Source organism: Durio zibethinus, chromosome 8, assembly GCF_047325235.1.
Source record: "Durio zibethinus cultivar Kanyao isolate XHJ-2024 chromosome 8, ASM4732523v1, whole genome shotgun sequence".
Taxonomy (NCBI): Eukaryota; Viridiplantae; Streptophyta; class Magnoliopsida; order Malvales; family Malvaceae; genus Durio; species Durio zibethinus.
The window spans coordinates 25,301,110-25,325,528 of NC_143169.1; the positions used below are offsets into that span (position 1 = coordinate 25,301,110).

Genomic DNA, 24,419 nt, shown 5'->3' on the forward strand with positions numbered 1-24,419 from the left:
TATTTTTATAATTTAGGTTAAATTTAAAAAAACTTTAAGATTTATAATTCTTAATTAAATTAAATTTAAATAAATATATAAAGTATAAACCAAGTACGAACCCGAATTACCAACACCTCTCTTTCGAGTTCGAAACTCTGCTTTTATATGATTTTTTTTTTTTATTCTTTTTGTTGCTCTTAATGCAAAATACAAAGTCCTGTGATTTGTGCATATTTTTAACGAGCGGCGCATGTTCTTGTTGGAGGGTATTTTTGTATGTTTACTGCCGTCGGTACATGTGATTCTGGTGTGATCTTTTCTTACGGGTTGTCTAATCTAAATCAAATGGACGGTTGATTGGGGCCACTAAACCGTATTATTCGAAACTTATGTAGGGGTAGAGGTGATCTATCGGTGGTGATTGGCTTCATGGTTTGGGGTTTGACCACGTGACCTACAAGTTTCAATGAATTTACAAAAAAGTATTTAAATAAATTACGTTGCATGAAAATGCTCATTTTTTTAGAGTTATAAATAATATATTAATATTAATAAGTTATTCATATTTAATTTAAATAAAATTTGAATTTGATTTAATTATTATCAAATTAATTCGAATTCAAATAATTTAATTATTATCGAATTGAATTTAAATATTTTTATATCTAATTTAAATAGTAGATAAATTTTATTAAATATTTATATTTTAATTAATAAAATATATCGAATTTAGATATAAATAATCAAAATTTTATTAAATATAAAAATTAAATTTATTTTTATATGTTAATTGAACTTAATCAAATAAATTCGAATAATTTAATTTTTATCTCAAGTTAGATTCGAATTAAAAAAAATTTAATCAAATTCAAACCGAATTTTGAATCTTAAATTTCAAGTTCAACTCAAACTTAATATTATATAGGTTTAAATTCAATCAATTACACCCTCAAAAGCCATCCCAGTTACATGATCAGATCAAGCTCCAAACAGAGGAGGCAATAATTGCGAAGAAGAAAAAATGCACGAACAATTTAGGATTTTTACACTTTTTCTAGCTCAAAGAAGTGGGGAATTGTCTGATTGGAGTTGAAATTTGTTGCAGTAATAGTTAATATTTTTCAGTTTAGTTCATACTGATTTTCAAGTTGATTCAGGGTAGTATACATTCAATCCATTTTCTGTTTGGATCAGTTTGCTCTTCAAAGGAAATCAAGTTTGACTTGCTGAGGGTTTTTATTTTAAAATAAAATTTATGTTGAGTTCTACTTGGGACAAAATTAAGAGTTTTCAAAGTTCGATTGTAATTAAATTAATTTATCGAATTGCGGTTATAAAATTAATTTTGATAATTTATTAAAAATAATTAAAAAAAATTTTATTTTTAATTAATTCAATTCAAAAATTAAATTAAGTAAAATTTTAGTAAAAATAAAATAAAATAAATATATAAAATTATTAATTTTATTTTAAGTTTTTAATTTAATATTTTGATATTTAAATAGTTTTATTAGATGATTATAGTTAAATTGATTTAAATATAAAAAATTAAAAATATAATTTAACTTAATTTATTTTATTATTTTATTAATTAAAAAAATTAATCAAATCGATCTAATTAATTTTTATAATTAAAAAATTAATTTAATTAATAAAAATAATATAATATATTTTGATTAATTTAATTTCGAATATTTTCAATTTAAAATTAATGAAATCGACTTAATGAACAATAAAATGTATGAAAAACACAAACTTACGGAGGACTCTCTTACATGAGCAGTGAACACATGCATTTATGCAGGCAAGTGTCCAGAAATCTCAGTAGATTCGATACTCAATCGGAGGAGAGGCGAAGACTCCGCAAGCAATCAATGGATTAGAATAGCTCCGGAGAATTTTGCAAATAATGCATTTATGCAGTGGCAGGCAGCAGGAATGGTAAGTGAAACAATAAATAGGGCATGATTGGGAAATAGCCTTTGTCTTCTCCCGTCCGATTGCAAATTATTTTTCGAGTGTTGAAAAGGCAAGACTGAAAGACCAGAAATGGAGATGCGGCTTATCTGCATTAATAACTGGCTTGGTCTCATATTATCAAAGCATGTTCAAAAGCAAGTTTGCCCGTCGCTAAAACAATTTAAAGCTTGATTTGAACGCGTACCCGAAAAACATTAAATCATAATAAGACATTTATAGTTGTGCAAATTCTTTTTCATCCACTCAAATCAAACCTTAATTAAATAGGAATGATCATTGAATTTTGATATTATAGATCTTAAATAAATTTAATGATTCTTGTATTTATATAATATAAAATATTTATATTTATATATTTATATAAAAATTATATATAATAATTTATGTAAATATAAAAATATAAAATATTTTATTTTATTTTATTAAATATATATAATAATTATTATAATTTTATATTATATTTATATTATATTATAATATCATTTAAAAAAAATTTGAAATAGACAAATTACTTAATTTTTTAAATTAAAATAAAATGTATCATATTTGATAATCTAAAATAAATAATTACATATCATACATTCGAAATAATTTAATAAATAATTATCGATAAAATTCGAATTTAAAATTTTTTTTTAAAATCTAATTGAATCAATTATTTATTAATATAATATCATATTTTACATTACGAAATTTAATTCTAATTTGGAGTAATAGGTCAACAACTTTTTTACTGAACGCTAGTAGTACATTTTTCTCAACCAAAAGAAGTTATTGGCACCCAACCAAGCAAAGCTGTAAAGCTGTTTTAAAGATGATGGAATAGTACTACTGGTGTTGGCTATAATACGTCAGAGTTGGTACAATCCCAGCGTTGGGGAGAAAGAAAAAAAATGGTCCACATGGATGCAAATTGGTGTGAGGTAGTTATCCAGATTTAATTGCAAGTTGACAGCCCAATGAACCCGTGCATCCACCTTCCACTCTATCAATTTTATGGTCAACAACAGTGAATGGCAATACCACAATACCTCAAAGCCCGTAACCTATCAAATAAGCGGTTAAAATCAGGAGTATTCATAATTTAATTTTACTCGAATTAATCAATTAAATTAATTAATTAATAAATTAATTTTAATCAATTAATAAAATAATTTTTAAAAAATTTTAATTTTTGATTAATCAAATTAATAAAAAATTTAACCTAAATATAATATAATTCAAATATAAAATAAAATATATATAAAATTGATCATTTTATTTTATAAATTATTAGAGTTTTTAACATAAAATTTTGATACTTAAATATTTTATGTTATAATTTTATTTAATTTATTTAAAATATAAAAAATTAAAAGTTTAAAATATAAATTAATTTAAATATATTTATTATTTAATTAATAAAATTTTTAATTAAATCGATTGAATTAAATTTAATCGATTAATTTTTAAAATTAATAAATTTAATTTAATTAATAAAAATAATTTAATTTGATTTAATTTAAATAATTTAATTTAAAATTAATCGAATTAATCAAAATGACCGCCTCTATTTAAAACTTGCAAGTTACAACATCAAAATATTCCGATGTGCGTAGATAACAGCAGCACAATGTCCCATTTCATATCATACGATCCCTTTTGTTCAAGGCCCCCAGCTCATTTGGGTTCTATCCAATAGCCTATGATTCTGCTCAGTTGGTCTTTCAATCATTTCTTTCCAGTGGGAAGGAGCTAACTGTTTGCCTTCTGTGTAACTTTCTGATATCATTTTTAAAAATTTTCCTTTTGGCGGATTGTTTTTTGGCCCTTAAGATTGGAAGTTGAAGGCAGAGATTCTTGGATTTGATGGATGTTTAAGATGTAAGAATTGGGATGTCGGGTCGTGCCCAGACAGTCAAATGACTTGTTTCTTGTTTTGATCTAGACGAGGAAGAGAGATGAGATTCAAACGATTAACAAGCATGTGAACCCACATGGATACCATGTAGGCAACTGCAAAAATTCCAAAATCTGGTATATGAACAGGGGAGTTTGGTGCTGCTAAACTCCAAATCACCTTTGATTGGTAGAACAAGACAACGAGATATCACGGTGATCAGTAGTTACTAGGTGACAGATGACTTAGAGCCACATGTTTTTTTATTCATATTTATTGATAAAAACTCATCTGATACTGCATTGAATTTGATTAGGACCTCCATAGGTGCCAACTTGGTTAAATTTGAAGACGATGTTAAAAGAGCCATAAGGGATGACTCTCTCATCTATTGTGCTGGAAAAGAGCTATCCATGTTGTCCCTGGCACTGTACATTTTACCGCTGTCATGTCAGCTGTAGATCATCTGTCAAAATTTGCGTCTGACAACTCCTTATATTTCGAGTTCCGATATGTTTTTTAATATTCCGAATCCAATAATTTGATATTAAAATATTATTTTTTATATTTAAATTTGATTTAATTTACATATATTTAAATTCATAATATTCGAAATTAATAAAATATTAATATATTAATATATAATATTATTTTTTAAATATAAATATAAATATACAAATTAAATTAAATAAATAATATATATATCAAATATAGTCATAAATGAATTTGTATAAAATTTAAATTTTGATTAAATCTTAATTTTTTTTTTCAAAAACATTATACCTAAAATTTGATTTAAAAAAAATTATTTTTATATGAACGAATTAAATTTGATTAAAACTTAACGGTAATGAATTAGATTATCAATCTTACGAGCAATATGCGTTATATATAACATAAGAATTAAGATTAAGGAATCAATAAAATGTTGGTTTAATTGGTAAGAATCATAATTTTTAACATAAATTTTATATTTAAATCTAATCAATAATTTATTATTTAAATTATTTTAAATATATAATTTATAATCATTATTTTTAAATTATTAAATACGAATTCATTATTTCATTCGAAAGAAATGAAAGGATAAATCAAAGTCTTCAAAAGACAGTAATCTTTTGATCAACGTGTGTTTTGCAGGAACATTCCTTTTTGGCTCCAGAATCCAAATTGCCCCAGGCAACAATTAAGTTTAGCTTTGATAAATTTGACGTTTGACCAGCTTCAATGTACAAGGTGGTCAAAACACACAAAATTTGAATGAGCTCATCTCCGACCTTTTCTTTTAGAACTTATTTATTTAAGCAAAATTTTTGTATAATATCAATTGCAATAGGACCTTCAGTAGTGACATATAATATAATATAATGGCTGCTTTTTGATGGTTCATGTGGTCTCACCATCCAATTTTAGACTACCTTATCATTATATAACTACATATAGATCACAATATTTAATTCATTTTGCCAACCATTTCCTCCACGTGACCCAAAAGAAGCAGCATATCTTATGGCACTCAACAGTCTAATCATCATTGCATCTCTTTGCTTTAAATACACTACAAATCTTAGGTTTTTTCGGATCAATAGCTATCCATACATTAGTCATCTTTCCCATTAATAATAAATCATTATAACTTTGAATTTAGATGTTGCTATGCCTTAATAGCCACATTATAACAACATTTTGGCTACCACCTAATCAATGTTTATATATGATTTTAAGATTGAAAATTGTATGCCTAATTAATCACAAGCATGCATTTATTTTTTTACTTTGCTTTCTCTCTTTATCTCTTTTATTTTTTATATATTTGATTAATTCGAGTATTTGTGCATATTTTAAAATATATTTTTAATATTTTTAATTATTTTTATGATAAATCTAACACATTTTTCATTTCGACTTTTTTACTTACCTTTATTTTATTTAAATTTAAATTTATATCAAATGTTATATTTATTTTTATTTAATTCAAAAATTCATGCAAAACTTTTTTTTATTATTTTTATTTATAATAATACTAATAAAATGGAGTGGATATTACAAATCAATGTCGTAAAAAGTATGTGCAAACAAGAAAGGAGAAAAATAATTTAGAGTAGTTAATGAACCAATTGACAAGCTAACCACCTCAAGTCAATTAATTTATCAATTTACGTCTAAATTATCCTAAAATTCTTAATTTGCAAAAAAAAAAAGAAAATTAATTTTAAGGAATCTCCCAACTTGTTAATTGTTTTTGCCGCAAACCCCTTTTAGTTCTTTCTTAATCTTTACTATTTACTTACTGTTACAGCCATAATTTTCCAAAATCTAAGAAAATTTAAGAAATTAACAAATTTTTTTATTGGCAAAAAAATTTTTTTTATAAAAATATTTAAAAAAAGAGGTAAAAAGACAAAAAAACCTAAACCACGAGGTTAAACCGGGTCCCAACCGACACGTCCACAAGTAGAAGACAATGGGCAATTAAGTAATTTAACTATTCCAACAGCTAAAGACCGAGCCTTAAGAAAAAAAAAAAAGGGCTTCGCGTCATATGACAAAAAGAAATAAAAAAAAGGAAAAGCAAGTAATCCTTTATTTTTTATTTTTAATTTTCGTCTGAAATTTCGATTTCTTTGATTTTTATTTTATTTTTTTAGGAGGCTGTCAAGTTCTCACCAGAATTTGATTCCTGGTTTTTCTTGGCGGATTTGCATTCCAAGAAAAGTAAACATTTTTTTTAAGTTTTCGATTTTCGCTTTTTTTTTAGTTGAATCTTGAAGAAGAGTTTAAAGTGAAGTTAATTATAATCGCGGTTCCAATTCGATTCCGATCTCACTTTGGATTTTGTTTTGTGGAGAATGGCGAAGCGTGGATATAAGCTGCGTATCCTTAAGCTTAAAATTTTCCTTTTATTATTATTATTATTATTATTATTATTGAAATGCTTAACTTGAATTAGGTGCTGTCGCTTAAATTCGTTTAAGTTCTCAAATGAATTCTTAGTTTATTTTGCATTTTATTATAAATTTCAGCTCAAATTTGTTATTCTCTTTTTTTTTTTTTAATTTTAAAATTTTATTGATTAACTCAGGCCGTGTGCCAGTTAAGAAAATTGAGGAAAAGGGGAAAATTTTGAAGCTTTTATAACGATTTATTCTTTAACAGATATGCTAGTCTGAACATAAGTAACCTCAAGTTGAAGAAAACAAATTTCTAAAAATGTCTAAAAATGAAAATTCAAAGGCTATTTGGGGCTTTTTTTGGGTTTACTATGTACTTACTTCCTTGATGAAATGAATATAGAGGAATTTGTGGCTCATACAGCAAATGTGAATTGTCTAAGTTTGGGAAAAAAGACATGTAGACTTCTTATTACGGGTGGAGATGATCATAAAGTCAATGTTTGGGCAATTGGGAAACCCAATTCTTTAATGGTATGTATTATATGCTTCCGTCTTACTTAGATTCTTGCCAAGTTTAGCTTTTGGACGGTATCTCTTACGCGGTAGTTGTTTTTGTCGCTTGAATTCACGTTTTGGATCAATAGATACCAATAAGAATAAGGGTGATGTTGTATTTTGTATAAAAGAATAAGAGTATCCATACTTGTTAATGTGCAGAGTCTCTGTGGTCATACTAGTCCGGTAGAATCTTTAGCTTTTGATTCGGCAGAAGTTTTGGTGCTTGCTGGAGCATCTACAGGTGTGATGAAGCTTTGGGATCTGGAAGAAACAAAGAGTAAGACTTTGATTTTTGCTCAGGAAATAATGTTAAGAGCCCGATTGAAACAGCTTGTTATAATGTTCTCTATCATTTGGATGTCAAATGATAACAGCATCATGGTAGGAGCTTATTAGATATAAAGAAAAATGCTAGATAAGATATTCTGAAACTCCAATTCTTACTTTTGAATTTTACCTGTTTAAATATTGGAACAGGTGGATCATCAGCTTTTATACCAAATTGAATTTGGGTAATAATTAACTTGCAAAATGCTTGATGTTGTTCTTGAAGTGTAGTGGTTCGTGGACTTACTGGACACAGATCTAATTGCACTGCCATGGAATTCCATCCATTTGGTGAGTTCTTTGCATCTGGTTCCATGGACACAAATCTAAAGATCTGGGATATCAGAAAAAAGGGATGTATCCACACATACAAGGGCCATACTCGAGGCATTAGTACAATTAGATTCACTCCTGATGGTCGCTGGTTAGTTTCCGGTGGATTTGATAATGTTGTAAAGGTAATTGGTGATCGCACCATCATCTGCATTGAATGAGTCATCAGTTCTATTTCTCTAATGTCACTGCTGAACAGGTGTGGGATCTTACTGCTGGAAAACTCTTGAATGAGTTTAAGTTTCATGAAGGACACGTTTGCTCCATAGATTTCCATCCTCTTGAGTTTCTCCTTGCCACAGGTGAGTGTTATTCAGTAGGAGTCAGTGAGTTTATCATAGTTGCATTTGGATTTTTCTGTATTGCTTGTCATTGCCAGCATGATAATTTTTTTTTTTTTTCAGGTTAAGGTGGGGTTATGTAATAGACTTCCTCAACCTGCTCGCAAAGATTTGTTTTTAATTTTTTTTTTCAGTCAACTTTTAATCATTAATTTAGGATAATGACTTGTCACTCCATGTCTCATGCATTGTTCTTTTGTAAAAATATATAGATAATTCACAGCTTTCAACTTTGTTCCTTTTGTCATTTTGCATGTGGACCATATTACCTAGTATTTGTGAATTGTTCATTCTTTTTATGCCTCTAGAAACCAGCGTTTTCTTGGGAATATCATAATTGATATGTGACCAAAATTTTCAGGTTCAGCTGACAGAACAGTAAAATTCTGGGATTTAGAAACCTTTGAACTGATTGGATCTTGCAGACCTGAGGTATATAGGCTTATCCTCCGTCCTGCCCTTCCCTGCGCTGAAGATACTTATTTTATGTAGCTATTAGTCATTTACTTTATATATTCATTTGGGGGAAGGAAAGCAGTCATAGAATGGTTTTCACTTTTCTTTTTCTTTAATAGGAAGACAAAAACTTTTTTGCTTTGCCCAAGAATTGGTGCTGTTTAGAATGCCAGGAAAACTTGTTTTACTCTACTCTTCACTTAACCTAATGTTTCTGTATTGGAGGCATATTATATAACTTAATAAACTTTGTTATTCTTGTCATGATCCTGCAAATTTCCTATAAAAATTTTAACACAGTTTGTGTTGGATAAGTATTAAGCGTTCTGTTTTTGGTAATCAAGTTTGAGAAACATATTCTCTCACTTTAAAGGAAAAGAAAAAATTAAATAAAAACTCCCATTATTGATAATAAACCTTTTTCATCATACTTCTTTAAAATGTTTATGTTCTTTCTTTTCAGGCTACAGGGGTTCGCTCAATTACCTTCCATCCTGATGGGAGAACCCTGTTCTGTGGATCAGACAGTGGTTTGAAGGTTTTACCTTCCATTGTAAAACCAGCTTGATTCCATCTGAATTAAAAAGCAAACATCTGAATTTTCGTTGTCATAATTGTAGGTTTATTCATGGGAGCCAGTAGTTTGTCATGATTCTGTTGATATGGGATGGTCAACGCTTGGTGACCTCTGCATCAATGAAGGCAAACTTTTGGGTTGTTCGTACTATCAAAATTCTGTTGGAGTTTGGGTGGCAGATGTAGGGGTAATTACAATCATCCTTTTCTTAGCTCGGTTTCCCTTTATGTTGATTCAATTTGGACCTGTTGCTGTTGGTTCAATTTGGACCTGTTGCTCTTTAAGTCTAAACCTGATTAAACACTTACTGGTCTTAAACTTTCTTCTTAAAAGCCTTGTTTGCACATGTCTCAGCATATTGAGCCATATGGCCGAAATGATCGTACAGAGAAGAAATTTAATCTTGAGGGAAGTTATTCTTCAGAGAAAACAGGGAGTGGCATGAGGTCAAGTTTGGGATCACGGCCTGTGTCGCCTGATTATGAGACAAAGGAAATAAAGAACATATATGTTGACAGTAAGTTCTCTTTTCAGTTGTTTTTATTCTTTGAACTGGTTGTTCTACCTATTATTACTTTGTTTGCGTGGTCAATAATAACCATAAATAAACGTGAAGGAGAATTTAATTTCCAATTGTAAAATTTTTGTAAAAGTTCTTAAGCTATATTTTCTTTCTGTGAAAAGCTGCTGGCAGTAATCCTATTGCTACACAGAAAGATGGCTCTTTGAATTCTCCAAAGGTGGTACTCCCATTGGATGCCAGTGAAATAAGTAATCTGGCAGCAGAGAAGCAGAGTCCTGGAGTAGGAATTAATGCTAAATCTAACGGACAATCGGATAACAAGTCTTTTATCACACCCAGTGTTGTTCCACGGGACAATCCTGTTGGGAGAGATTTTACAAGTTCTGGAAAAGAAACTATCACCTTTTCAAGGACTAAACCGGGCATGTTGCTCAAACCAGCTCATGTTAGAAGACTATCTGTCAACAAGTTTGATGTTGAAAAGTTGTCAGCTGCAGTTGAACCAGCAACTCTTAGCCATATAAAAAGCAGGTTAGACAGTGCAATGGATCTGAATTCTCAAACTAGGCATGTGTCACAGGATGGAGCCAAAAATTCCTGTGATGAAAACGATTCAAACATCAAGAGTGTTACAGAGAAATCTGACAAGATGTTATCACAACAGACACCCCCTAATCAAGAAACTTGTAAGTTTTATTGCACGTCATGTTATCATTTCTTCATAAGTCACTAATGGTTATACATTTGTACGTTATTTTGTTTTTCTTATTATCTATCTTGTGATAATTTGTGGAATATTTTTTATTCTTATAGTTGTTTATGATTATTAATTAATTTTTTCTTATCATTTTCAGGTAATGAATCCCTCAATTGCAACAAAGACTCAAACTCTGTCAAATTTGTCAATGGAGGTTTGCTATTTTTTCCAGATAGGTCTTATAAGATATAAACTAAATGTAATTTGATACTCAGAAATTTCTCTTTGGCAGTGGCTGTTGTTCCAGGGAGAACGCGCACTCTGGTTGAGAGGTTTGAACAAAGAGAGAAGTTAAACAGCAGTGGTGGTCCGGCAAGTATTTGTATACCCCCTGTGGTACCTGAAACAGATGGTACACCAGCCATAATGGTAAGCTTAAGTGTATCTTTTCTTCACTTTTCAAATTTCAGCTTTTGCATGATGCATATATTAAAGAAGCTGTCTAAAATCTAAACCAAGTTGGACAGACTTACATATGCATGTACATTTGTTGACTTTGTGACTGAATGAAATTCATTTCTCATATTTTAACCTCACAGAAAGGAGAGACACAAATCTCCAAAACAGAATCAGTCTCTGCCAATAATGGAAACTGTGCAGGAAGTCAAATTTCTAGAATGGAAGCAACTTCTAGCTCTGAGGGAAGCATTACTGGAAGTGAGATTTATAGAAGGGAATCAACCCCTACTTCTGATGGGATCATTACTGGAGATCAAATTTCTAGAAGGGAATTAAACTTCACCCCTGGTAGGATCATTTCTGGAAATCAAACTTCTAGAAAGGAATCAACCTTCGCACCTGATAGGATCAATACTGGAAATCAAATTTCTAGAAGGGAATCAACCTCTGCTTTGGATGGGATCGTTACTGGAAACCTAATTACAAGAAGGGAATCAACTTCCATTTCTGATGGGATCATTTCTAGAAATCAACTTTCTAGAAGGGAAGCAACCTCTGCTAATGATAGGAGTGGACCAAATGGTACAATTACTGAAAATCAAATTTCTAGGAGGGGATTGAGTTCTGCTAATGATGGGAATGTCACTATTAGTGAAAGCCAAATTACAAGGGGCGAGTCAATCTCTGCTAACGATGGAAACATAACTGAAAGTCTGATGCAAATGCATGATGTAGTCTTAAGCACATTCCGGTCACGCTTGACAAAGTTACAGGTAAATTTAGCTGTTTATTTGTGGATATAATTGGAGGATTTTAGGTGTTGCTTTTTTTTTTTTTTTTTTCTTGGAATTGCATAATCAATGGAGTGCAGAATATTATACTAGTAGTTATGGTTTAGAACATGTGCACGTGCATCTAAACATCTATGACGGGTGGCAAACTTTTGTTCTGGCGAAAAGAAAGCAATTTAAGTTTGGTAAAAAGAAAATGGGAAAAGAAATCTCCATCATTTATGTTTCAGTACTTTGTTTGCCTCTGATCTTATTTATTTATTTATTTTTCATTCTTTGGTTGGATTTCTTAATTGATTTTTGGATATAATTGGAGGATTTTAGGTGTTACTTTTTTTTTTTTTTTTTCTTGGAATTGCATAATCAATGGAGTGTAGAATATTATACTAGTAGTTATGGTTTAGAACATGTGCACGTGCATCTAAACATCTATGACGGGTGGCAAACTTTTGTTCTGGTGAAAAGAAAGCAATTTAAGTTTGGTAAAAAGAAAATGGGAAAAGAAATCTCCATCATTCATGTTTCAGTACTTTGTTTGCCTCTGATCTTATTTATTTATTTATTTTTCATTCTTTGGTTGGATTTCTTAATTGATTTTTGGTGAACGTGTAGGTAGTGCGGCATTTTTGGGAAAAGAACGACATTAAAGGAGCAATTGGTGCCTTGCGGAAGCTGCCAGATCATTCTGTGGGTATTTATGGGAAGATTTCATGTGTGTTGCTTTATTATGTTTGAATGATGCTTACAAGTAGTAATTAGAGGCTTCTCATGCGTATTCTATCTTGCTCAGACTCAATTACTTCTAGTGCAGGTGCAAGCAGATGTAATCAGTGTTCTCATGGAAAAAATGGAGATTCTCACCTTAGATCTGTTTTCTGGCCTGCTTCCTGTGCTTATGGGCTTATTAGATAGCAAAATGGAAAGGTAATTTCAAAACAAACTTGCAGTTCTTGGTAATGTAAGATATTTTTCTAAACATTTACTCCATCCATTGCTTTCAAAAACAAAAGTTTTATTCTCTTGAAAAATAAAATAATGAAGTGGGTATCAAGAAATGAATTCCTTTTGGGCATGTGGGTGCAAATTTGATTTATATTATATCTCTTTTTTCTACATTTAAACAAATGGGCCTTTCTACTTATGATATTTATGCTGATATTTGTGCTTGTGATGTGAAAATGCAGGCATGTAAATGTCTCATTGGAGATGCTCCAGAAGCTTGTAGCAGTTTTTGGTCCTGTGATTCGCTCAACCGTTTCAGCCCCACGCGGTGTTGGCGTTGATCTTCACGCTGAGCAGAGGTGCTATTGATTTAATACTCATTTATGGATATCTGCCTTTCAGTCTCTCATCTATTATGGGTTTGATGAAGCCACTATGAACTAATTGTTTTTCAAAATTTGAACGCAGGCGAGAATGCTGCAATCAGTGTTTTATGCAGCTGCAAAAGATACAAAAACTTCTTCCACCACTCCTAAGGTGAGATGTTTATATGACTTGAACATCCTGTGATGAAAGCCTCGTGTAGCCTAACTGGTTTTTATTCGAGTAAACGAACAGCCAACATGATAAATGTCTTTTCCTTTGTGTTACTACAGGAGAGGTGGTGCGATAGCAAGATGTGCACAGGAACTGAATCTAGTTCTTCAAGAATGACGATGAATTCCACCATGGCGCCACCAAAACCATCTGCTGCTGAAGCATGAAAAAAGTGGCTGGGCCGACACCACTTTTGCCTTGCCAGTTGCCACCTTACCGTATTTCGCTCTGCCCGCATTTGCCAGTACCCGATTGGTAGCTCGAGTAAGTATCATCATTTGAAACCGGTTACCACATGAAGATGGAAGAACCCAGCTTGTGAATCTCAATGTTTCTGGTACACCACCGAAATTGCTTTGTCATTCTTTGATTCAGCATAGTGCTGTTTGTAATCTTTCTGTTAAAAATCCATGTATGTAAGCATGTGCCAATGCAAATATACTCGTCAGCTATAATATTCAATGAAATATACATCAATTCCTTGAAGCTTTTTCTTTTTTCTCTTGTTCATTCTTTTACATTGAACGACCCAAAAAAAAAAAAAAATGCTAAATTCAAGCTGGATGGGATATCTTGAGAACATAGAAAAACAAGGAAGAGACAGATAGACAGACGCCGGCGATGTTTGTTGCAGCTGTTGTTACATGAAAGATGGGAAATAAAAAAAATTCCTTCTTTTTTACTCTGTTATATTAAAAAAAAAATGTGTAATTGAAGGAGAGGGAGCTGTTGTCACAGGGGGAGACGTCGGCGATCCGCTTCTCGACAACTCATATAACCAAACCAAACCAAACCTGAAACCCCATACAAATGCAAAAGCAAAGGTGCCCCTTTGAAACGTGGCGTTGCATCCTCTTCTTTCGTTTTTTTTTTTTTTTTCGACCCTTTCCTCCCTGTCTCCTGTTTCTCTCTGTTTTTGCTGATTCATCGAACCTGGTTTTGTTGAATCAGACGACCGACAATTTTCCAAAGCTCTACTCTTTTCTAGCTTCAGCTTTGATTAATCACTTCGCCTCCATTCAATCTCCAAGGTCCCTTATGCATTGTATTATCTCTCCTCAATTTACCTTTATTTTTTTTCTTTTTATTTTTGACAATGGCGGATCAATATCCGGTTTTAAGATTTTTTTTCCTTATACAGCCTCTTATACTTCAATCTCCTTTCTCTCTCTACTTTTTCAATCAAAAAATCGAAACTTTGCTCTTTACAATGATTTTTCTTTATTTTTTTAAATTTCTTTTCGTTTCAAATCTCAATCAGGAGCTTAAAAGAGTAATTGCTAGTCTTAGATCTAACAAATGCTCAAAAAGAAAAAAGTTCTTTTTTTTTTCTTTTGCAACGATTTTCTCTATGTTTCAAATAACCCTTTAATCTCGGGGGCCATTTATTTATTTAGCTTCTTTTTTCTTGTAATAGTTGCTGTGAAATTTTGATGACTGAAGGAAAAGTGGTGGTTAACGTTAAATCTTTGTAATTGGATTCTGTTCTATTATTTACTAGATTTTGCGGGTGTCGGTGGAATTTCCAAATTTAGAATGGCAATGTGAAGCTTCTTATTTTTTCTTTTGAAATTTGGCCATTTTTATACCACAAATGCACATGCACATCCTTCATCTTGAATTTCATGATTTAATGGCTTCACCTATTTCATCTCTTCTCCTTCATCCCCTTTTCTCAGGTTTTATGTCTTTTATCTTCTTTTTGCAACTTCAAATTCCTTAAATCAGTTGCTGAGGCCAAAAAAAAAAAAGAAATAAAATTTGGGTCTTTTTGTTATTTTGATTTATAGTCTTTCACTAGAAAATTAAGTTGGTAGGTTGTTAATTGTTACATTTACCTCGAAAAACTTTTGATGTTAAACTTTTTTTTTCTCTCTACATGCAATTTCCTGCAGTATGTTATGAGGATAATATTAAAGCATTGATTGTCTATGAAGACATTTAAATCATGGAATGCACTTGTCAAGAAAAGAAATGCTTTATCTGACGAGGTATGCTCTTCCTTGTACTTAAAGTTTGAACATCTTCAAATATAGAAGTTTCAGTAGCATTTTATTTTTAAAGCTTCTAAATATTTGATCCTGTTGCACGGAAACTGCAGATTTAAAATGAAGCAGCTTCCATTTATGGAACTTATTTGTCCAGTTATGTTGTTTATTGTATATAGAACCACAAATTATCAATACCATGAGACACAGGTATGCCAACTCCTCTTATTCTGAAGATTTTACTGGTTTTGGTTTGCAATTATGAGATAAATGGGATTTGTTATTCCTGGCCTTTAGTGGTTAATCTGGGATCTTTTGTTACCTTTTTTAGCCCACTAATTTCATATTGGCATTGGTTTATTGGGATTAGGTGTCTGATTACTCACTGAAGATTACCTCACCTTATGAGGCTTGCTAAAGCTATATTCTGATCTCTTTTAAATGCTTTTCTGTTACTGTCAGATTGAAACAAAATTGCACCCTTTTGAAACAGTAGAGGTGAGCATGCTAATTCTGGCATATACCATGTAATGTCAGTTTTTAGTTCCTTTGATCCTGAGCTTGTAGAACTTTAAACCTTTCACCTTGTTTTTTCTTCAGACTATGTTTTAGTATAACTTAATGTGTAATTGGTAATTCATTATAAGTGTTCCCCTTGGTATTCTGTTTGGTCGCATTTCCCTCATCGTCATTGTTTTCTCAACACCCAAGTTGCGCTTATTATGTTCATGCATAGGAATATCAATTGCCTTCTACAAAATTAAAAGGTTTGCCTCGTGGCATCATGCAAGATCGTTCAGATTTGGAGCTAAGGCCTCTATGGTCAAGGAGTAGTTCATGGTCAAAGGTAAGACTCTAATCTTTTTGCATGCTGGCATGAATCTTTATTCTAAGATATAAGATCAGCTTGTTTACAATTGTTCATGACGTTGGACAGCTATCACATTGCAGGTTAATGTTACCACAAATAAGAACTTGCTCGCAATGCCAGTCGGTATCAAGCAAAAAGAAAATGTTGATGACATTGTGCGAAAGGTATTGCTTCTTGTCCTGATGACTTTCAAATTTGATGAACTGCAAATTCTTAGCTTAATTTTGTTAAATTCAGTTTCTTGCAGCGAATTTTACCATTAATTTCCATTATGATGGCAATATGGATGGATGGTGGGATCTTGACTGGGGTGACAAAGCCATTCATATAGTAGCTCATAACCAAACAAAGTGGCAAGACTCCCTCTTGGTGAAATGATTTGTTTTGTTCTGTCTTATGAAACATGTTAGTGGATTTGTATGCTCATATTGAGATTGATGCATATCTAAGCACAGACTGCACATATTGTAGGTTATCTCACTGAAGCAGTTTCTAATGAGTTAAACTTATGTTATCTCTTGGATTCAAAATGTAACCCATTTCATAATTCAAGCAACAGGATAGTTGGGGGAATAAAGGTTTTGAGTCGTTTTAGGTTAGAGTTTTCCAACTAGGGACTTCCTGTAAAATAATAACACCTTAATCAGTGGTTGTATGATTCTTCCATTTGCATCTAACACTGTGAATTTGTATTGTTGAATCTGCAGTTTGTGCTGCTGTCAAGTGCACGTGTAACATCATGAATTAAAGTTTGTATTTGCTGACTCCAGGAATTTGGTCTGCTGTAGAATAGGGTCAGACTTTGGAACTGCTTGAAAAATAGAAAGCCTATATCTTAGATAAATGTTATTGATCATTTTATTTTATCCATATTCTTTCTACTGGAATTTCCTGATTGAATTGCCCAAATGATCGTTGTATTTGTTGCTACTTCAGTATGGTGTTTCTTCGGTTTGCATATTTCTTTTAATTGAATATGCTTAGTGATCTCTTCCCTCTTTCAGGTGGTTTGCTAAGCGTTTTCTACATCCAGATATTGTGTCTATTTATGACTACATATTTCTCTGGGATGAAGATTTGGGGGTGGAGCATTTTGATCCAAGAAGGTAAATTTCTGTTGCCTGCAATATCTTGATGTTATCTTGCCTATACATAATGTTATGTGTTATTCGATGATAATATAATCTTCTGTCTGGTTTTCTCAACTTTTATTTCAATCTTTCACTTGGTTACTATTTGTGCTTTGCGAGGCTTATATTTGTTGCTTAATGAAAGTAGCATACTTTCATTCGGGGAAAACCCAAACAATTTGACTAATAGGTCAGTCTTCTTTCTCCAGGTACCTAGAAATTGTGAAGCTATGAGGTTTAGAGATTTCTCAGCCTGCTTTAGACCCAAATTCAACAGAAATACATCACAGAATCACTATATGCTCAAGAATGAAGAAGTTTCATAGGTGAATGAGATGATCTATGACAGTTCATAAAACGCTTACATATTATTTATGTATACTTACATGAAAAGTTTTGGCAAGCACAGGAGAGTCTATGACCTCAGAGGTAAAACAAAGTGTTCGAATGCAAGTGAGGGGCCACCATGCACTGGGTGAGTTATGTTATCATCACATTGCTCAGTAGCATTATAGAATATTTTAAAGCAATTTAATGGTAATAATGTCATCTGTCAAAATATTTGAAAAAAAAAGCAATGTAAATTTCCTATCCTATATCATTATTCTTGATAACTTTTAAAAGTGTCATGGACAATTGCTTGGATACAAGTCCTAAAAAGGATTTGCCCCCATTTTCATCTTCCAAACTCCACCTGAGATCCTCTGCTGTGAGCTGGTAAAGCCATCTGACTGTCCAGTAGATAAGACTGATGATAAGCGGATTGATGAAAATCTTGAAGAATATCTATTGTAATTATCCAATTAGTCAGTACTAATTTTAATCATTCATATCACCTTTGTAGATTTATGGAGGGAATGGCTCCTCTGTTTTCAAGATCTGCCTGGCATTGTGCATGGCATCTCATACAGGTAACCTTACATGTCCAAATCTACATAGAATTTTAACGATGGCAGTGTTGATTCTTTGCTTAATTCTCTGCTTTGCATTTCCAAATTATCTACTCTTTCCTTTTCTGTCAATTTGCACCATGTATCATAACACGTATCATTTTCTCATTTTCTGTTTACTTTTGCTATTAAATATTAATCTCTAAGCCTTTTCCTTTTTTTTTTCCATTCAGAATGATCTTGTTCATGGATGGGGAGTGGATATGAAACTAGGGTATTGTGCACAGGTAAAATTCACTTGACGCTATTTTGGACCTGCTTAGCCCTTGTTGATACTCAATCTTTATAGTTCATTTCCCTTTCATTCTAATAAGCATATATTTCTACAAACAGCTGACCAATATAATATTTATTACGGATGCATATGTTAATATTCAGGGTGATCGCTCAAAGAAGGTGGGCGTGATTGATAGTGAGTACATTGTTCATAAGGGCATACAAAGTTTGGGTGGGAGTGGACATTCCACAAGGAGGACAACCAGAAAGGTTTTGCTTTGCCTTCTTCCCTATGATAAGAGACAGATTTCCTTTCAGATTCATCCAGGCTGTCATGCTGCTCTAGATATTGTAATTCACATGGTTTCTTAATGAATTTTCCTGCTTATGTGCAGAGACATGGAGCTTCAGGATTTGATCTACGAACTGAGGTGTGATTAATAATTCCTTAATCCACAATTATCCCTTATAATCAGTACCTCTGCACGGGTCACATTCCTTGATTAGATAAGAAATTGCTGTCATAATAGATATATCGTTTTTAGTTCCTCTGGCAAATTGAAACTTTTACTTCAACTCAATGATTCACGATGGATAAGTGGCTTTGGGCAAGACCTCTTAATAACCATATGAATATGATAGTTCTCTATAGTTAATGAAATATCGTTGGCAGTTGATATTATGGCCTTGAAGCGGGAGTTTTTACCCCACTTCTTCAGATGAATAAATACAATTCAATTATCGGAAAACAAGAAAAGAGATATCTTATAGCCTTGCGGGACATGATTGTGTTTGTGTTTAGATTCTTTGATAGGCCTGTACAACGATTTCTGATGAATTCATATACTTGTGGATGCAGATTCGGAGGCAATCCACTTGGGAACTTTAAAGAGCGATGGAATCAAGCTGTAGACGGGGACAAGAGTTGGGTGGATCCATTTCCAAAATATCAAAGGCGCAGAAAACATAAACGGCAACACAGCTAAGTTTAAACTCTTGATCTAACCAAGCTCGTCGGATTTATTAGTTCAGCTTCCTCACACACAGATACGGTATTGTCAATGTAATCCATACTTTTTTTTAACGTCCTCTAGCCTTTTGTCGGATTCTCATAATTATTTCATTATTTCAATATTCATAATTCATGCATTTTATTCTACATGTATATATTTCTCTTAGAGATAATTCATGCAAGAAGAAATACCAAAGCAATATTTTATGATCTTATTCGGATTCATTTGTCCTTGCCGCTCGAAAATGTACAAGAAAATGATCAAGGCCCTCTATCTTTCTTACAAATGTAACTGTATTTGTACTTCAATTTCATGGAAAGACAGACGATACGATTACGTTACCTTGGGTTTTTTTTTATTTTTTACTCTTTTATAAGATTGGTGGTCCTTTTCACCCAGACAGTGAACAAGAGAAAGATGGCCAAAACAATGTTCTAAGCTCTTCGAGTTTGTCTTGCTTTTTTTATTTAATGGTACGAGATTGTTAAATTTCTTTTAGTACATTTTTTATCGGATTTAACGAATTTATAAAAAATTATCTTCTCACATTTTTTTAACAGATTCAGATTCCACACATATAAAAAATACGTAAATATTTTTTTTTCACTTGAATTAATATCCGATAATGACTATAAAAGGAAATTTTTTTTTTTCATTTTGTACTTTCTTCTTTTCCCAATCTTGTGGAGGTAAGGCAAAACAAAATTTGAAATTGAACATAAAAACCCAAACTGTAGATTAGTTAATGAATCACCAAAGGTTGCCATTCTTGCATCCCTGTGTTAAAGGAACATTTCATTTTATAAGATAAAATTTCACATAAGTATTATCGAAGGTGCATATTCTTTTCAGACATAAGAAATTTATCTCTGCTTTGTTTTGATAAAGTCATCTCAATTATGTAGCTAACCATATGAATTTTAAACAAATAAAGTGTTAAATGTGTTAAGAAACTTAATCCTTACAACATGTGCTTTCTTCTGAAATAGCATGTCAAATATTTCCAATTCGCTCTCCAACAGAAACAATGAAACAAGCTATAAAACAAAATATTTCTTTGATCAATCCGTTTCTTTGAAAAAAAAAAATGAAAGCCAAGCATTATTCCTATGTTATCTACTTTCTTGCCGTCCTTCTCATTTGTTACTTCAACGGAATGTTACATTTGATTGAAGACAAATCAGTTCATTTCTCTGTATATAAGAACACTTCCCTTGGCAAAGAAAATGTTGCCTTCGCATTGGTAGAACCAAAGAAAATACATTCCAATTTTTTGAGCAACTCAGGTTGCTTCTTATACAATTAAACTCTGTATGTTTAGACCATCTTAGTATTCTACATTCAGGTTTCTTCTGACTCCGTAGAAATACTTAACCCTACTCATGGCTGGTCACCGTGATCGGAACCCTTTTGAGGAGGAAGAAGATGTCAATCCTTTTTCTGTGAGTTTCATCTCTCTCAACCATAGAACATTTTTATATGTCTACTTAAACACGCGCATACATGCGCACACACGTATATATAACTTTAAAGTTCAATTAGTTGATATGTAAAGACCAATACCAAAACAACTAGCTAAGATTATTCCTTTGATGTCTATATATATGGTACGCTTTATTTGAATGGTCGGTGGGAATGGATTCTCAAAGCACCATTACATCACGTTGATTTTTCATTGGACTCTTAAGCCTCTAGTTCCAAGACAAATCTGAATCAAAATCAAAATCAAAATTAAAGCTATACCATGCGTTTACTTATATGTAATCTACCAAGCTCAGCAAATTTTGGATCTGACAACTTTTTTATCATGTTATTGAATGCTAAAATCAATATATAATGGTTTAGACTTAATTGATCACTTGAAGAGACCTTGTTGTTGGAGGTTACTACAGACTATCATTAAGTTGTTGTCTTTTAATCACTAAATATTATTGTGTACTTACAGAAGTTGAGTTGAATTCAATCTTGATTTTCGTTAAAGAATTGCCATCTATACTATAGCTTTTTGTTCCTTTTAGCGTTTGTTTTTTTTAGCAGATAGGGAAAGAGACTCGTTAGATGCCAGCTGCATAAACCAATCGAGCAAAATTCTGGGTTTTTCGCTTTCGGGTTTTTGTGTTTACTAATTAAAGGATATATTGGAAAGTTTGAACAATAAAGCAATCTTTTGTTTTCTTATATATCATTGGTGGTTTTGGTGATTATGTTGTAAACTTGAAATCTGAATTTTGTTTGTTGTTTTGAGGTCTTCCAAACAAAAATTTTACACTAACAAGATTGGATAATTGGTAAACTTCCAGAATCCTTCACATTATTCACACTCAAAGCTCCCAGTGCTACCTCCTGAACCTGCCACCTACAATTATGATCGCAATCCAGTCATTGACATTACTCTTGATAAAGCAACGGTAAGTCAAGTCCCAATTTTCTGATTCTCGTGGAACTGATGAGTTTGTATATGCTTAAGCAACTCCAACCCTTAACTATTTATACAATGTCATTCAACTGAACATCAATTTTTACCCTGTTTGAGAAGTAGAATTTAAAGCAAAAAGAGAGAGAACTCCTGGCCAAGGAAGCTGAAATCAGAAAGAGAGAGGAGGTAATACCTCACAGACGTGTTCAAAAAACTTTGAATTAATGCAGATTCTAAACTATCATGGACTAATGATATTGGACTATGCTAAAGCTTTGGATTACCTAAACGACTTTAACTTTTTTTTTGTACAAAAGAGGCTACAGGCTTGCAGCTTGAGAATAGTAAAAGAGATTACGGTTCTAAAATTTGAGATGCACATTTTAAAGTAATTGTATGAACTAACTGAACTGAACCTTATTTCACGTTAAATACTTAATTAACATCAATTATCTTGATCATTATAAGTTGCAAGATATAGATTTTACGCAATGGCCTTAAGCATTTGGTGAATCATTGCTCTTGTTCAAAATTCTCACTCATCAACTTCTTTTGGGGGAATGCAGGAAATTAAAAAGAAAGAAGAAGCTCTGGCTAGAGGTAACTTTGTATTTGCCATTACACTTTGATTGGTCTTTCTCTTCTGGGTATTTTGAACTTCTTCAAGTTAACTGAATTAGTCTGTTTGATTTTATTCTCAAAATTGAAATGCCAATTAAAAAGGAAATGTGATTATTCCTAAAAACAGCCCCGGCTGCTGGTCTTGGCACTAATAATTGGTCCTCTTCTGTATTGCAGCTGGAGTTTTTCTGGATGTGAAAAATTGGCCTCCATTTTTTCCCATCATTCACCTTGATATTGCAAATGAAATACCAGATTATCTACAACGAACGCAATATGTAGCTTTCTCTACATACTTAGGTACGTTAGCTTCTTGTTAAATTCATAGCTTAGATTTGCTTATTACACAGATTTTACTTGAACAAATGTTTTGAATTGTAAATATAGCACCGATGCCTAGGATGCATATAAACCGATGAATGGTAATTTTGTGCAGGATTGGTCCTATGCCTTTTCTGGAATATCATAGCTGTATCAGCAGCAAGCCTCAAAGGGGCAGGTTGGATCAGAAATCTTCTTGTTTTTCCTTTTCCATTATAATAATTTGTTGTTTAGATTCTGAGAGTTGAATCTTAAAACTTTTACATCTAGGAATCGGGATCTGGTTCCTTGCCATCATCTATTTTGTGCTAGGGGTACCAGGAGCCTATCTATTGTGGTGGCGTCCACTTTATCGCGCTTGCAGGTACTAAAACCTGTTCAATCATTTTGTTTTAACTTTGAATAATGTTCTTATCATTCTGCTACCATATCATTTATGATCATCTTGCAGGAAAGACAGTGCTTTTAGGTTCGGATGGTTTTTCATATTTTATATGGTAATGCATTCTATTTATCTGGTGAACCTTTTTTCCCCCTTGAGCTGGCAGCTTCCTAACTAGTTTCTGGTTTCAGATACATATCTGCTTCTGCATCTTTGCTGCGATTGCTCCTCCTATATATAATCAAGGGTTATCACTCCCGTAAGTTCCTTAACATTGATATTAACTTGCCAACATCAATGGTTTGCATGCAGTGGATTTGATGGTGTGAACCAAAACAGATCAATGATTTCTTTTTCCTCTTAGCTGATGCAATGAACTAGAGACCAAGTTTTGGAGTTGAAAGGTTGAATTATTTTCCCCACATCTTGATTATAACTTTCTCTTCTGTTATGGGGTGCTGCAGGGGAATCCTGAGTGCATTGTGGGTTATAGCCCAGAATGCTTTTGTTGGGGTAAAGATTACTGGCTCTCAATCTCATTTCTTCTCTTGAAGTTACACACATTGCTTGTAATGTTGAAGCTGAAGCTGAAGCCGAAGCTGAAACCTTGACCATGTCGATTTAACTTTTCTTTATACAGATCTTCTACTTCGTTGGGTTTGGATTATTCTGTGCTGAGACGCTGTTAAGCATTTGGGTCCTTCAGGTTTCATTTTAATCTTTGATTCATCTTTTGATGATTTGATTTATTTTGGATATTCTAACATCATTGTTTATCCATCTTTTACAGAAAGTGTATCGGTATTTCCGAGGCAGTGGTAGGGCTGCAGAGGCTAGACGTAGTACTGCAAGAGAAACGGCAATGGCTGCAAGGAGCTAATCAAGCACGATAGCAAAGCAACCTCATTCTGATCATCGATGGCTATATCCTTAGCCATCCACTAAAAACAGCAGATTAAGACCAATCCTCTTTGATATATTTTACTGTAAACATTAGCATATTGAAATGTAATGAGTTTTCTCAAGAATGACGATGAAATTAAGCTTGGCCATATATTTCATTCAGACAAAACTCTTTTGGTTGATTTTAAATCTTAATCACTGAAATTAAAAATTTAATATTGAAATCGACATGAAGAGGGACATTATTCTAGAAGAAAAACAAATGAACAACA

At 32.2% G+C, this 24,419-nt stretch overlaps 2 protein-coding genes and 1 pseudogene across 11 annotated transcripts; all 3 read left to right on the forward strand.

Annotated features, from left to right (window-relative positions):
- Window positions 1-6,383: 6,383 nt before the first annotated feature.
- LOC111278208 (katanin p80 WD40 repeat-containing subunit B1 homolog KTN80.1-like) lies at window positions 6,384-13,822 on the forward strand. Of its 9 annotated transcripts, none has more exons than XM_089764951.1 (19): window positions 6,384-6,556; window positions 6,690-6,715; window positions 7,136-7,266; window positions 7,453-7,570; window positions 7,847-8,078; window positions 8,153-8,255; window positions 8,656-8,726; window positions 9,214-9,288; window positions 9,371-9,514; window positions 9,682-9,844; window positions 10,012-10,536; window positions 10,705-10,761; window positions 10,840-10,976; window positions 11,147-11,779; window positions 12,410-12,509; window positions 12,604-12,721; window positions 12,982-13,098; window positions 13,208-13,276; window positions 13,396-13,822. In XM_089764951.1, exons 5-19 carry the CDS (start codon window positions 7,893-7,895, stop codon window positions 13,451-13,453), a joined length of 2,556 nt encoding a protein of 851 aa, XP_089621077.1. In that variant the 5' UTR covers window positions 6,384-6,556; window positions 6,690-6,715; window positions 7,136-7,266; window positions 7,453-7,570; window positions 7,847-7,892; the 3' UTR covers window positions 13,454-13,822. The 9 variants fall into 9 exon arrangements, 7 of the variants coding, with proteins under 7 accessions (XP_089621077.1, XP_089621074.1, XP_089621076.1 ...); XM_089764948.1 differs by having other exon boundaries at window positions 7,852-8,078; XM_089764950.1 differs by having other exon boundaries at window positions 7,852-8,078; window positions 12,410-12,484; window positions 12,609-12,721.
- Window positions 13,823-14,458: 636 nt separating this feature from the next.
- Window positions 14,459-19,728, forward strand: LOC111278210 (uncharacterized; annotated as a pseudogene). Its single transcript, XR_016344156.1, has 14 exons — window positions 14,459-15,327; window positions 15,438-15,534; window positions 15,787-15,822; window positions 16,061-16,171; window positions 16,276-16,359; window positions 16,433-16,548; window positions 17,200-17,301; window positions 17,535-17,651; window positions 17,735-17,800; window positions 18,170-18,236; window positions 18,449-18,502; window positions 18,654-18,761; window positions 18,887-18,922; window positions 19,351-19,728. The product of XR_016344156.1 is annotated as an uncharacterized LOC111278210 (transcript).
- Window positions 19,729-20,886: 1,158 nt separating this feature from the next.
- Window positions 20,887-24,387, forward strand: LOC111278489 (secretory carrier-associated membrane protein 5-like). Its single transcript, XM_089764955.1, has 12 exons — window positions 20,887-20,946; window positions 21,805-21,912; window positions 22,044-22,106; window positions 22,487-22,520; window positions 22,719-22,841; window positions 22,978-23,040; window positions 23,133-23,226; window positions 23,314-23,359; window positions 23,436-23,503; window positions 23,709-23,757; window positions 23,885-23,950; window positions 24,035-24,387. Exons 1-12 carry the CDS (start codon window positions 20,887-20,889, stop codon window positions 24,122-24,124), a joined length of 864 nt encoding a protein of 287 aa, XP_089621081.1. The 3' UTR covers window positions 24,125-24,387.
- Window positions 24,388-24,419: the final 32 nt, after the last annotated feature.